General features: G+C 39.4%; 2 protein-coding genes across 2 annotated transcripts in view; both read right to left on the reverse strand.

The window, feature by feature from the left end:
• The window catches only part of TRDMT1 (tRNA aspartic acid methyltransferase 1), a 687,969-nt gene that overhangs the window by 457,544 nt on the left and 215,341 nt on the right, over nt 1-15,084 (reverse strand). The window lies entirely within an intron of this gene.
• The window catches only part of HACD1 (3-hydroxyacyl-CoA dehydratase 1), a 28,387-nt gene continuing 15,131 nt past the window's right edge, over nt 1,829-15,084 (reverse strand). Inside the window, exons 5-7 of the mRNA XM_050805413.1 lie at nt 12,833-12,954; nt 7,027-7,205; nt 1,829-3,232 (exon numbers count right to left, since the gene is read on the reverse strand). Of these exons, the coding sequence (XP_050661370.1) occupies nt 3,150-3,232; nt 7,027-7,205; nt 12,833-12,954 (384 nt within the window). The 3' untranslated portion in view covers nt 1,829-3,149. The remainder of the gene's footprint in view (nt 3,233-7,026; nt 7,206-12,832; nt 12,955-15,084) is intronic.

Genomic DNA, 15,084 nt, shown 5'->3' on the forward strand with positions numbered 1-15,084 from the left:
ACCTCCATCTCCGGGGTTCAAGCAATTCTCCCACCTCAGCCTCCCGAATAGTTGGGATGACAGGGGTGTGCCACCACACCCGGATAATTCTTGCATTTTTAGTAGAGATGGGGTTTCACTAAGGGAGGAGACCACCCCTCATATTGTCTTACGCCCAATTTCTGCCTCCAAAGAAAGAAGAAGTAAAAACTAAAAGGCAGAAATGAAATCCACAGGCAGACAGCCTGGCAACGCACCCTGAGCCTGGTTAAAAATGACCCCTGACCTAACCAATTATGTTATCTATAGATTCCAGACATTGTATGGAAAAGCACTGTGAAAATCCCTGTCCTGTTCTGTTCTGATTACCAGTGAATGCAGCCCCCAGTCATGTACCCCCTGCTTGCTCATTCGATCACAACCCTCTCACGCAGACTCCCTTAGAGTTGTAAGCCCTTAAAAGGGACAGGAATTGCTCATTCGGGGAGCTCGGTTTTTGGAGACCTGAGTCTTGCCAAAGCTCCCGGCCAAATAAAGCCCTTTCCTTCTACAACTCGGTGTCTGAGGGGTTTTGTCTGCAGCTTGTCCTGCTACATCACCTTGTTGGCCAGGCTGGTCTCAAACTCCCGAGTCTCCACAACCTCTTATTGCAACCCAGACATTCCTTTCTGTTGATCCCAGGTTTTTGGATAAACTCAACCAATTGTCAGCCAGAAAATTTTAAAATCTACCTATAAGCTGAAACTCTCCACCCCCAGTTGTCCTGCCTTTCTGGACCAAACCAATGTATTTCTTAAATATATCTGACTGATGTCTCATGCCTCCCTAAAATGTATAAAACCAACCTGCACCCCAACCACCTTGGACACATGTTTTCAGGACCTCCTGAGGGCTGTGTCATGGGCCATGGTCACTTATATTTGGCTCAGAATAAATCTCTTCAAATATTTTACAGAGTTTGACTCTTTTCTGTCAACGTAAGTGTAAAGGCATTTCAAATATTTTTTCCTTTTAAAATCAAACTACTGTTTAGCACTTCATTTTCCAAACAAATAACTGTTTACAATTGGTTGAATATAGAAGATAAACGAAATCTGAAGTTTAGGTATACTTTGCATATGTTAAAGGGTCACCAAATAGTTTAACACACTCTCATTTTTATTAAAGTTAATCACAATTCCTACTTCAAGATATTCCACAACATAAGAAGAAAAAGAGTAATACAGCCACTTGAAGGCAGTACTAGTTGAATTAATGCAAATTTTAGAAATATGATTTAAAATATGTTTTGCAAGACAGGCATCTAATAAAATATGTGAAATTCTCATACTATGTAACCAAAGGTAAAGACTCCCTGACAATTTCTTCCATATAAAAATCCAACATGAAACTGATCAAATAGAATAAGAGCAGAATGAATGTTAGGACTTTTGAGAACTAGTAACCTAATTGCTCAATGAAACATTCAGCTGCAGAGGAAACATTACAATGTAATGTAATAAAATAAATAGCACCTTGGAAAAACCAAGTTATTTAAAGTAAAAGTTTGCAAAAATGTTCTGAACTGCAAATCTCTATGTGAAAATAATCTGTAAAGGAGGTGGTAACACAAAATCAAGTCATTTTAAAAAGTGTAATGTTACATGTTGATTATAAATGGAAACAATACAGAACATTCAAAGCCAAAATTACACCTAGATATCTATAGTGAGGGAAAAAAGTTCCTTGTCTTTTTAAGTCACATATTTAATATTCTCTCAAAAACTGGGTTAGTAAATCAACATACTTGAATAAAGGAGGGAAATTTTTTGAAGGACCTACTTACAAATTAAGGCAGTATGAAAGTAGCTCTGGTGTTTCTTTTTTATTAAACACAAGGAACTTTATTACAAGGAACTTTATTACAAGACTTTTTGCTATTCAATGGAATTCAGAATGAAATGAGTCTGTCTAACGATCATACCCCAAAATGTTTAGTTACATAAGTACCACAAAGGGATTATCATAACAATTGTTAACGAGATAATTCTACAGTATAGAGACTTTCTCAACCAAAGTTCTGAGTACAGCATCATCATCTTCATCATTATCACCATCATCATCACTATTTTTCAGAGACAGGGTCTTGCTCTGTCACCCAGGTTTAAGTACAGTGGTACCATCATAGCTCACTGTAACCTCGAATTCCTGGGCTCAAGTGATCCTCCCACCTCAGCCTCCCAAGTAGCTGGAACTACAGGCATGTGCCACCATGCCTGGTTAATTTTTTTTTTTTTTTGTATCTTTTTTAGGGATGGGGTCTTACTATATTGCCCAGGCTGGTCTTGAACTCCTGGGCTCAAACGATCCTCCTGCCTCAACCTTCCAATGCTGGGATTACAGGTGTGAGCTACCACTCTCAGCCTGAATACAACATTATAGTCAGATGTCATGTTGTTTTTTTAACAGTGGGGCAAATACTTATGCTCTTCCTAGCTCCTTAAAACCTTAACAGTTGAAAAACTTATCCTTAAGTGGCTAATTTAAATGAAGAATAGATTTCCTTAGCAGTATAAGTAATTTCAACTGCCTAGAAATATTTCCAAAGAATATTTTCCAACTATGACACCTACTTGAATATATGTGTGTTTTTATGCTGCTACTTTATCTACATCAACAGTCTTACTTTAGCAAATTATATCCACGCTTCCAAAAATTGTTATTAATCATAATGCTGCCTTATTTCCTGAAAAAATAGATTAGGGGTTCAAAAATACCAATACATTATTAACAAGTTGTTATAATTTTGCATTTATTTTCATTTATAAATATCACATAAATATCACTGGCACGTATAATAGTAAATCATTAATTTCTAAATATTGATTTAAAAAGCTTTGAGCATGTTTCAAAAGAATTTAGTAAAAGTTTTTTTCCCCCCAGATAATACACCTAATTATTTTCTTAATAATCAATACCTACCCAAGAGTTACTGATATTTGCACAGTTCTTGTACAAAATAGATCTGGCAGAAGAAGAACACAAATACTGGCAAATGCCACATCTCGAGTTATATTTTAAGAAACCATACAATCCATGATATTTCACAAAGTTGTTTATTCTTGTTACTAAAACTTGGACTCAGGTAATCTTGGTTATTCTGGAAAAAGCACCTTGTTTGCAGAGATCATTTAATCATCCTTTTCTACAATCACCTCTCCATGAAGCACCTTTCTTCTTTGACGTAACATATGAAAATACAGTTGTGGAAACACTTCATTGAAAAAGAAAAAGAAAAAGAAGCTATTGCTTTACAATTACTTATACTTGAATTAGTAAATGTGGCAATGTTAGAGAGTAAATACATCCCATACCACTGCTGTTCCCTGGATATATACAGAGCTCAAGAGTGTAAGAGTGCAAATAAATGGAGGCCCACATACCACATGCCTAAATATTCTAATGCTGTAACTGTTGGGGTTTTGTTTTTACTTTTGCTTTTGTTTTTTTCCCCCTGAGACAGAGTCTCACTCTATTGCCCCAGCTGGAGTGCAGTGGCATGATCTCAGCTCACCGCAACCTCTGCCTCCCAGGTTCAAGCAATTCTCCTGCCTCCCAAGTAGCCGAGATTACAGGCATGCACCACCACCACACCTAATTTTTCTGTTTTTAGTAGAGATGGGATTTCATCAGGTTGGTCAGCCTGGTCTTGAACTCCTGGCCTCAAGTGATCCACCTGCCTCGGCCTCCCAAAGTGCTGGGATTACAGGCATGAGCCACTGTGCCTGGCCTATTTTTGCTTGTTTTTAACAAACTTAAATGCCTTGATAAAAATACCTTCATGATGACTTAGAAGACCATGTTTGAATTTAGAATGCTTAAGTCTTTGGAATGCTGTGCCAGAACATTCCCGCACAGGGAAAACTGGCCCACCTAGCCTCCCCTTCTCCATTCTACTGGCTGTATCCTGTACTGCAAGGGGCCTCCTGCACATGTGTGAGGACACCCGGGTGCAGACATCCAAGCTTCATCCATACCCCTCACCAACAGCTGCCCCCCGGCTATCCTGTTTTCTCAAGGGTGTGTATACTGGTACATAGTTAACCCTCAGGACAGTGGATCGAGGAAGAAGCCTGATTAGGGCCCAGATGCATGCTTATTGCCATCTGGGTAGCAAATTCCATGGTCTCAGGTTTCTGGAATGTGATCTAGAAGGCAATGGGGTACTGTGTGGAGTGACCAGAGAAGGGCTACAACAAGGTCCTCTTAACAGATCCTAAAGCACAAGCTCCTCCTGGCTAGGTGTAAGGGTATTTAGTCTATTATATAATAAACACATGAATACGTATGTTATTAGGTCAGTTGGACAAATTGTCATCTGTCCAGTCAAATTTGAAGAATTATTTTGAACCAATTTGAACCAGTGTTTCAAACCGGTGTTTCATAGTATAAATGTTGGTGGATAAACAAATTAGTATCAGCTATAAACAATACCAGTGTAAAAATATTTCTGAATATGATGATCAGAATAATCAAACCAATGAACCTTATCACAAAACAAGCTTTGAATATCCTGCTTAGGCAACTTTGGGTAAAAATTTCTTTGTAAAACTTAGCTCAAACAGAGCAAAAATACACAATAGGTTTTATTTCTTTCTATTAGGTACTTCCTAAGAAAGGTTACCATCATATTATATATACCTAGGGGGCTAAATTTATTCAGGTCATAATTACTTAAACTCACTGACCATTATTGTAAATACTTCCATAAAATTCTGAGTGGCTGAACAGAACATATGGGCTTGAGTTCAAACCCTGGCTTGATTCACCAGCTAGTGATTTTTTTTTTTTTTTTTGAGATGGAGTCTCACTCTGTCACCCAGGCTGGAGTGCAATGGTGCAATCTCGGCTCACCGAAACCTCTGCCTCCCCGGTTTAAGTGATTTTCCTGCGTCAGCCTCCTGAGTAGCTGGGACTACAGGTGCCCACTACCATATCCAGCTAATTTTTGTATTTTTAGTAGAGACAGGGTTTCACCATGTTGGCCAGGCTGGTCTCGAACTCCTGACCTCAAGTGATCCACCCACCTTGGCCTCCCAAAGCGCTGGGATTACAGGCATGAGCCACTACACCTGGCCGCAAGCTAGTGATTTTTAAGCAACTCACTTAACCTCTTTCATCTTAATGTAAATGAGAAATAATACTACTACTTTTGAGTACTAAGTATTCAAAAAGTACTTTTGATTAGCAAAGGATTTAATAAGCAAAGTAAAATTAATTGATTTATTACTAACATCAAGAATGCAGGGGGAGGAGGGAATTTAAAAAAAAAAAAGAATGCAGTGGAAAACATGTCCTGAGGTGAGTGACCCTCTGGCCAGTGGGACTCAGTAGCTGGCAGCATGGTGAACTGGGAAGCTGCTACTGGTACAGGCCAGAGTCTCCATCTCCCAGGACAACTGAAAAAGGTGCTTCAGGCGCTCCATTTCCATGGAGATGCCTCAAAGGCCACGAGGAAGAGGAGAACCCACTGTTTGAACCTGTAACTGTCAGACACCTAAGCAAGCTCTGGCTCTGTTCAAGCCATACTACCATTAACCTGCCATTGGGAAAAGAGAGGGATGTGATCCAAAAGAGTAGACTTCCCCTCCCTAGCTCTCCTGAACTGGCTGGGGTAGAAAATCAGATATAGAATCAGGCTGAAGTGGTAGAAGACAAGGGGAAAACACATCTTTCACCACTAAGTCAATTTTGACTTTGGGAAAGATACAAGTTAGAGACACCGGCCGGGGGCAGTGGCTCATGCCTGTAATCCCAGCACTTTGGGAGGCCAAGGTGGGCGGATCCCTTGAAGTCAGGAGTTTGAGACCAGCCTGGCCAATATGGTGAAACCTCGTCTCTACTAAAAATACAACAATTAGGTGGGCATTGTGGCAGGCGCCTGTAATCCTATGAACCTGAGAGGCAGAGATTGCAGTGAGCTGAGATTGCACCACTGCACTCCAGCCTGGGCAAAACAGCAAGACTCCGTCTCAAAAAACAACAACAAAAAAAGCTGGAGACCTCAAGGGGCTGCCCAAGTTTTATGCTCATCTCCTTTAGATGAAATAATTTATATCACGTCAATGTAGATTTTAGAGGTATCAATGTTTGACCTAAAAATATATCACTATTAGCCCCGTTTTCTTTTTTTTTTTATTTGAGACAGAGTCTCGCTCTTGTTACCCAAGCTGGAGTGCAATGGTGCCATCTCAGTTCACTGAAACCTCTGCCTCTAGAGTTCAAATGATTCTCCTGCCTCAGCCTCCTGAGTAGCTGGGATTACAGGCATGCACCATCATGCCCAGTTAATTTTTGTATTTTAGTAGATAGGGTTTTGCCATGTTGGCCAGGCTGGTCTCGAACTCTTGACCTCAGGTGATCCACCCACCTCGGCCTCCCAAAGTGCTGGGATTATAGGTGTGAGCCACTGAGCCTAGCCTCACTATTAGCACTTAAATGGAGCAAAGCCTCACCAATTCACTGCAACTACTGAAAGATGATGAGAAATTAGTAAAGAGGCTGACTTATTCAAAATCCTTTAAGAAAAGAGTCTTTATTATTTGCAAGTACATAGAGCTACACAAATAAGACTCAAAACTACTCCTAGATGATTTTTCCAAGTATATGCTTAATGAATAGATAGAAATAATCTGACATTTTCTTGGATAGTTTATATTCAGACATATAATTCTAAATGCTTGTAAAAAGTACACTAATGCTTTAAACATAATTTATTTTTTACCTTTCTTTAAAAAACAAATCATACTAAGCTGATGTTTAAATGATTTTGAGAAAGCAATCATCCATGCGTTAATTTACTTGCCTTTATTCTCATAGCAAGTGAAATGTCTTCTGCCTCACTCTCCCTTCAATTTTCCCAAATTAACAGTAAACATGGGGTTAAACTGAAGTTTTAATGTATTTATAAGCAATTATTTCTAATTATTTCCCCTTGCTTATTATTATATCCTTTCAAAAATTTCCACATCATATGTCAAATCAAAGCACTAATAAGTATATACTTACAAGGTATATATGAGGCCATGGTTATAAGAAGAAAATAATAGTAGTCAAAAGAGACATTGTATTTGTTAGGAAGTCTTATTGAAAACATTCCTGTTTTCTTCACATACGGCAAGGCAGCATATATTGTAAGAAGTTCACCAGCAACTCCGACAGGATATAAGATGATAAAAAAATTATATCTGGAGAAAGAAAAACCTCAGAGAATTATTTTTCTAGAATAGTTATTTGACTTTACAAGTCTATTGCTACTACTAAATTTAAACTTCAAAATTCTCTTTTCTTTACATAATTACGATAATCTTACATAAGGTTAATAGTTCTACTTTAATCATTTGCTTATTAATTATCATCCTTTTTTTCCTAGTATTAGTTTCCACAATAGGCAATGTCTTTTTAATAAAATAGTATCAACTTATTTTAGATTACTGAAATACTTTTGTATATTAAAAAATGTATATGTAGTTTTTCTTGGTTTTGTCTTGAGATGGAGTAGGTTCTTGACACCAGGCTGGAGTGCAGTGGCACAATCTTGGCTCACTGCAACCTCCACATCCTGGGTTCAAGTAATTCTCCTGCCTCAGCCTCCCAAGTAGCTGGGATTACAGGTGCATGCCACCATGTCCAGCTAATTTTTGGGTTTCTTTTCTTTTTTTTTTTTTTTTTTTTTTTTTTTTTTTGAGATAGAGTCTCACTCTGTTTCCTAGGCTGGAGTGCGGTGGCGCAATCTTGGCTCACTGCAACCTCTGCCTCCCAGGTTAAACAGGTTCTCCTGCCTCAGCCTCCTGAGTAGCTGGGATTACAGGTGCACACCACCATGCCCGGTTAATTTTTGTATTTTTAGTAGAGACAGGGTTTCACCACGTTGGTCAGGCTGGTCTCGAACTCCTGCCTTCGGTTGATCCACCCGCCTCAGCCTCCCAAAGTGCTGGGATTACAGACCAGCCACCATGCCCGACCTACGTAACTTTAAAAAAAGGTATTGTAGTGATAACTTCTTTGGTGCATAAAATCACAAATGACTGCTTTTGTCCGCGGCAGCTAATAATTTATTGATCAAAATGCTGCGTTTGAAAAGACCAGTGATTATCCTAAATTTTATATCTAAACCTTGAAATTACCAAGGTAGTTATTTTTAAGAGGCATTTGGAAAAGTCTTTGTGGTTACTAATGAAAAGCAATTATTGCAGAAAACGGATAATACCACCTGAAGCATGAATAGCTACTAATGAGTATATTATATTGTCTAAAACTGCTCCCATAACAAAACAAGTTGACAAGTTACTTCCTGAATTCCCACATTCAAGGCAGAGTTAACTTGTTTAAAATAGAGCTAAGAAAGTTCTACTTTAAATCCAAAGTCACCATGTGTTCATTTGGTCTGCAGCAAGGTCTGGAACACACAGTAGGCCAGGCATCATGTATGCCTCCAATTAGAAAACACTCAGTGTTCTACTGGCTGGGCTCCAATAAGAGGGGCCCAAAGGACCCAAGATGATCATATTTCTTCTTTTTAAAAAAATCATTTTTCTCCGAGTCAGCCACTGTATAACAGTTACCACAGAAAACTAAAGTCAAGAGGCCAGAGAGCAAGACCACTCTGGGCAATATAGTGAGACCCTGTCTCTACAAAAAAAAAAATAAAAAATTAATTAGCCGAGCACAGTGGTGCATGCCTGTAGCCCCAGCTACTTGGGAGGCTAAGGCAGGAGCATTGCTTGAGTCCAGGAGGTCAAGGGGGCAGTGAGCCAAGACCTCACCACTATACTTCAGCCTGGGTGACACAGCAAGACCCTGTCTCAGAACAATTTAATATGATTTAATTTAAAAAAAGAAAAATGTTTTTAATTTAAAACAAAAGGTCAACATTTTGATGGAAAAAAAGAAATCAAATCTGTATTTAATCATTTTGTTGGCATTACGAAATATCTATAAAGAAAAGTCAAAGTTGTCAGTATTGAACAAGCTTGGAGACAAATTAAAAATCACCTTGTTCCTGTATGTCAGGGATATGCGAAGACAGGAGATGCGAGGAGGGCAGAATTATTTGCCAAATAGATGAGTTGTTCAAGAAAGAACAATGATTCCTTCACTGCACCTGTTAATCCCTTCCTGGCCTTGGAGAAACTCCCTGCTTTCTTACCAGTTTTGGGCAGTTATTTGCGTATCATTTAACTCAATCTTTCCCTGTACCTCAATTTTTTAAATCCCATAACTGGACATTTTATATACCTACGTCAATAAAATACCCAAACTGATTAAGTTGCAATTTTTATCTTACGTGGTTTTCTTTTTTTTCTTTTTTTTTTTTTTTTTGAGATGGAGTCTTGCTCTGTCTCCCAGGCTGGAGTGCAGTGGCGTGATCTCGGCTCACTGCAAGCTCCGCCTCCCGGGTTCACGCCATTCTCCCACCTCAGCCTCCCGAGTAGCTGGGACTACAGGCGCCCGCCACTTCTCCCGGCTAGTTCTTTTGTATTTTTTAGTAGAGACGGGGTTTCACCGTGTTAGCCAGGATAGTCTCGATCTCCTGACCTCGTGATCTGCCCGTCTCAGCCTCCCAAAGTGCTGGGATTACAGGCTTGAGCCACTGCGCCTGGCCTTCTTATGTGGTTTTCAAAAGATTTTTTTTTTTTGGCAGGATTGTTCCTTAATAGAGGAAAAAATTAACACTCCTACAATAAGCTAGTTGAAAGTCTTAAGGGCAGTGAAAATTTATAATGAAATGGGAAAAAATTATATAGTTTATTTGACTTTACTTGCACTTCAGAAAGATTGCATGTTACTACCTCTCTAAGTTCTGAGGGCAGTATGGGACATTTAACTATGGATAGACCACATTCAAAAAAAAGATACAGTGCTTCTTTGAAGGTTCTCAATTACTGTCTAAAAGTTTTTTGAAGGGAGTGAATTTTCTAAATTAAAATGGAAATCAATAGGAAAAACATAATATATACAATTACCTATTCTGAGGACTTTTCCAAGAACACTTATAACACACAAGTAGAATCAAAGTATATTCAAACTATAACAATAGGCTAAACTACTTATAAATAAGAAGCCATTTCTAAAGTGTAGTTTTATTTGAGAACAACATCTTCAACATCTGAGCATAAATACAAGTATTATTTTACATTACTTAATGGCGTTGGGAAGTATATTTAGATGGCTGGGATTTTTAAGATCTTTTTGACATGAAACATAATTATTTACCATTATGATCAGCTGACAATATATTATGCAACACATGATTTCAAAGACTGAAAGACTGTATAACTTGTTTAACATTAAGGCAATGGATAAACAATTTCTTTTTTTGAGACACAGTCTCACTCTGTTACCCAGGCTGGAGTGCAGTGGCATGATCTCAGCTCACTGCAACCTCCGCCTCCTCGTTCAAGCATTTCTCCTGCCTCAGCCTCCCAAGTAGCTGGGATTACAGGCACATGCGGCTAATTTTATTTTTTAGTAGAGATGGGGTTTCACCAGGTTGGCCAGGCTGATCTCGAACTCCTGACCTCAAGTGACCCACCCACCTTGGCCTCCCAAAGTGTTGGAATTACAGGCATGAGCCACCACGCCCAGTCTGCAATGGATAAACACTTTCTAAACAGCAAATTTAAACATACAATGGCAGTTTCTAACTTTTACAGACACTCAAGACATGCAAATGCATTCCAAAGGACAGACACACAAAGCCATCAAGTCTAATGTGCCTGACCTCAGGAAAATGTGCAACGTACATTCTGTTATCTTCTTCAGACAAATTTTGTAAATTCAGCACATGAAAAGAGATTAGATGATGAGTTAGTATTTTTAAAGATGCCAGAGGTCCAGAACATTGTCATGCTAAATGATATTAATGTGTTCTAGGATTAGAGTCGCTACATTCAAAATTGCCAACCTTTAAAAAGCCCAGTCACTAAAGGTAAATACATTTTCATGTACAGTAAGATTAAGACCACCCAAATCCCTGTAAATCATAGTGCAACCTTCTTATGACAGACAAGACACTTAAGCTCAAATTATAATTTCAAAGTATTTCATCCTATGCAAAGTGGTAAGCCACAAGTGTCTAAAGAAGAGCTAGAGAGTATTAAAACGTCTAAAAGAATGTATAACATGGTCGGGCGCAGTGGCTCACACCTGTAATCCTAGCACTTAGGGAGGCCGAGGTGGGTGGATCAGTTGAGCTCAGGAGTTCAAGACCAGCCTGGGCAACATGGTGAAACTCCTTCTCTACAAAAAATACAAAAATCAGCCAGACGTGGTGGCCTGTGCCTGTACTCCCAGCTACTTGGGAGGCTGAGGCAGGAGAATCGCTTGAGCCCAGGTGGTGGATATTGAAGTGAGCCAAGATCGTGCCACTGCACTCCAGCCTGGGTGACAGAATGAGACCCTGTCTCAAAAAACAAAAAAGCCCCAAAAAACCATAAAACACAACAGTGATTATCCTTGGGTAGACAGATTATAAGTAAAGTAATTTAAAAGTAGTTTTCCTTCTTTTTGGTTTGTATATTCTCATTTATTATATTTGAACATGTATAACACATGAGATTCAAAAAGAGTAATTGACTAGGCATGGTGGCTCACACCTATAATCCCAGCATTTGTCACCACCTGACATATCACATAGCTATTAGTTTCTGTATTGTCTTCGTCATAAGGCAGAGAATTTGTTTTGTTCATACCTGCATTTCAGGCATGCAGTAGGCACACACCATTTGTCATTGTTACTGCTACTATAAATATAATACAAAGAATAAAGTGAACAAATCTCTACTGATTTGTGACTTGTTCTCCAAAGAGCAGTTTTGCTTTGATAACAACTTTCTAAAATGTCAGTTGCTCCAAGAATTCAAACTTCAAAAAGAACAGATATCTTTTGCTTTAAAAACTGTTGCTTTAGGATATATTTGGAGCTCTTCAAATATAAATTTTATCCACATTCCAAACAATACAATTTTTTTTTTTTTTTTTTTTTTTTTTTTGAGACGGAGTCTCGCTGTGTCTCCCAGGCTGGAGTGCAGTGGCGTGATCTCGGCTCACTGCACACTCCGCCTCCCGGGTTCACGCCATTCTCCCGCCTCAGCCTCCCAGTAGCTGAGACTACAGGCGCCCGCCACCTCGCCCGGCTAGTTTTTTGTATTTTTAGTAGAGACGGGGTTTCACCGTGTTAGCCAGGATGGTCTCGATCTCCTGACCTCGTGATCCACCTGACCTCGTGATCGGCCTCCCAAAGTGCTGGGATTACAGGCTTGAGCCACCGTGCCCGGCCCAAACAATACAATTTTAAGTAAGTATGACTATTAAAAATATCTCTGCAACTTAAAGCTAAAAAAATTAAAAAAAAACCAATCGCATTGTATAAATGACATAAATTGTGGCTGCTAGATTGACTCTTAAAATAATTTACATCACAGACAAAAAAACACCATATTTTTGGCACTGCTTATTTAAGCTAATCCCAAAAATGTTTACTGTGCTTTCCGAAACAAAAATGAATGACCAATTCTGAGGTTAAGGATACTACAATAATTTGTCTTACATTTATTTCACTCAAAATATTTATTAATACAATTCCTCTCTGATCATTAAACTTTTAGAAGACAAAGCATAACTCGTATAATTATTATTTAATATTATTAAATAAATAATACAGTTAATATTATTATTAGTTGTATCAGCTAATATCTAAAGCAACAGCACTCTGGCATCATGGGGCTGAAACACGAATTTTAGTTCTCTGGCGTTAGCACATAAAATAAGCACGCACAGGACAATGAGAAACTAAATGGCAAGATATCGCCACCTGGCCCATTTAATGAAGTATGGCAAGTGGTCAAGAAGGCTGAATGTGTAGAAGGAATAACGAGTGATCTCTGTCACAGTCCACGCGACCAGAAAAAGCACCACACTCTCCTCATTCTGGATCTGCAGAATTACAGAGAAATCCAGTGTCATTCAACCTGGAACTTACTTTTCAATGAAGGTACTTACTTTACTTATGTATTGCCTTTTATTTATAATGGGATGTTAGGGTTACGCAGATGCCACACAGAAAACTTCATGCAGTCACCGTTAACATCATTAATTATAAACCTGGAACTTAAATATATCCTATGCACAGGAATAGTTGACCATAGACTGGTTTTTCTTCCCTCGTCCATCACTTCAGGCAACAACGCTATCGTTGGAGGACAATGTTACCTTGTTGAAACCAAAATCTGACCCTCCTACTTCTCGTAATCATTGACTCACACCTGTTCTACTGTAAGACCAACGCTTGAATTACTCACTAATCTTTGGCCCTTTCACCACTATTTTAATTCACGGTTTTATCATCTCTCATCTGGACTACTGTAACTGTTTCCTACATAGTCTTTCCTCTCTTTATTCTACTCATGAATGCAACTTTTCTTTTAAAAAGAAGTCAAGGAAGCAAATAAATACAAAACAAATTGGAATTAGCTAAGTCCTGTGATTTAAAAGTTTCACTGGTCCCATACTGCTTCACAGAATAGAAGGATGAGCCCTAATACCTGCACACCATATTCAAGATTCTTTACAATCCTTGCTCGGAAATCTCTCCAACTTCATCTACAATTACTCAACCCTCCTACCTACTTCTCTCTCTGGTGACACTAGATTTCGTTATTTCCAGAATATGCTCTGAACTTGTGCAATTTAACACGTTATTCCCTCTCACTGGAATGTTACTCTCTTATTCCATAAAAAATCTTTTCCCATCTTTCAAGATTCAGCTAAAACATCTCGCCCTCTAGAAAACTGTCTCCAACCCTCTCCTCTCACCCTGAGCGGTTATTTATTTGCTCACCACCCCCTTTTTTTTTTTTTTTTTTTTTTTTTGAGACAGTCTTGCTCTGTCACCCAGGCTGGAATGCAGTGGTGCAATCTCGGTTCACTACAACCTCCGCCTCCCAGGTTCAAATGATTATTGCGCCTCAGCCTCCAGAGTAGCTGGGATTACATGCCTTGCTAGTTTTTGTATTTTTAGTAGAGACGGGGTCTCACTGTGTTGGCCAGGGTGGTCTCAAACTCCTGATCTCAAGTAATCTGCCTGCCTCAGCCTCCCAAAGTGCTGGGATTACAGGTATGAGCCACCATGCCCAGCCCAACACCCTTCTTCTACTGTACTTTGTTCATATCTGTATTGTGGCATTTGCCAGTCTGTACTAAGAGTTGTCTGGCTAACTCTTGTACATGTCAGTGCTCAACATCTGTATCCCTCCTTAAGGGAAGCCTTCTTTCACTGCCTACGTCAGACGAAGTCCCTAGGTATACTGCAATGCATACCGAGCTCTTGCTTCAAAGCACTTAACACTTACATAATTAAATATTTGTTCAGCTTCTCTCCCAAGTTTAGGCTCCACCAGTGAGAACCATGTTTGTATTGTCAACAGCCATATCCCAGCACACTGTCAGGCACAGATGAGGTGCACTATTAGCATCTGTGCATGATTCCGAGTTAAGTGTCCCCCACTTCCCAACAGCCAGTACACTTGACAGCTGGGATTGCCTTGTTTTTTTTTTTTTTTTTTTTGAGGCAGAGTCTTGCTCTGCCACCCAGGTTGGAGTGCAGTGACATGATCTCGGCTCACTGCAACCTCTGCCTCTTGAGTTCAAGAGATTCTCCTGCCTCAGCCTCCCGAGTAACTGGGACTACAGGTGCGCACCACCACACCTGGCTAACTTTTGAATTTTTAGTAGAGACAGGGTTTCACCATGTTGACCAGGCTGGTCTTGAACTCCTGACCTCAAGTGATCCACCCGCCTCAGCCTCCCAAAGTGCTGGGATTACAGGTGTGAGCCACCATGCCTGGCCCACCTTATTCGTTTCTGTAAATCCAGAAATTTGAACAGCACCACGTGTACAGAATACATTCAGTAATATTGGTTGAATTAATTAAGGAGTGCTGAATAGGTACCAATGGGAAACTACCATCAGCAAAAAATAAATAGGAACATTAAGGCAGAGATCCTCTAGAGGATAAACGGGGCAGATGGGTCCTGTTTTCTTTTTGGAACTTGCGACTCTCAAGC

Source organism: Macaca thibetana, chromosome 9, assembly GCF_024542745.1.
Source record: "Macaca thibetana thibetana isolate TM-01 chromosome 9, ASM2454274v1, whole genome shotgun sequence".
Lineage (NCBI taxonomy): Eukaryota > Metazoa > Chordata > Mammalia > Primates > Cercopithecidae > Macaca > Macaca thibetana.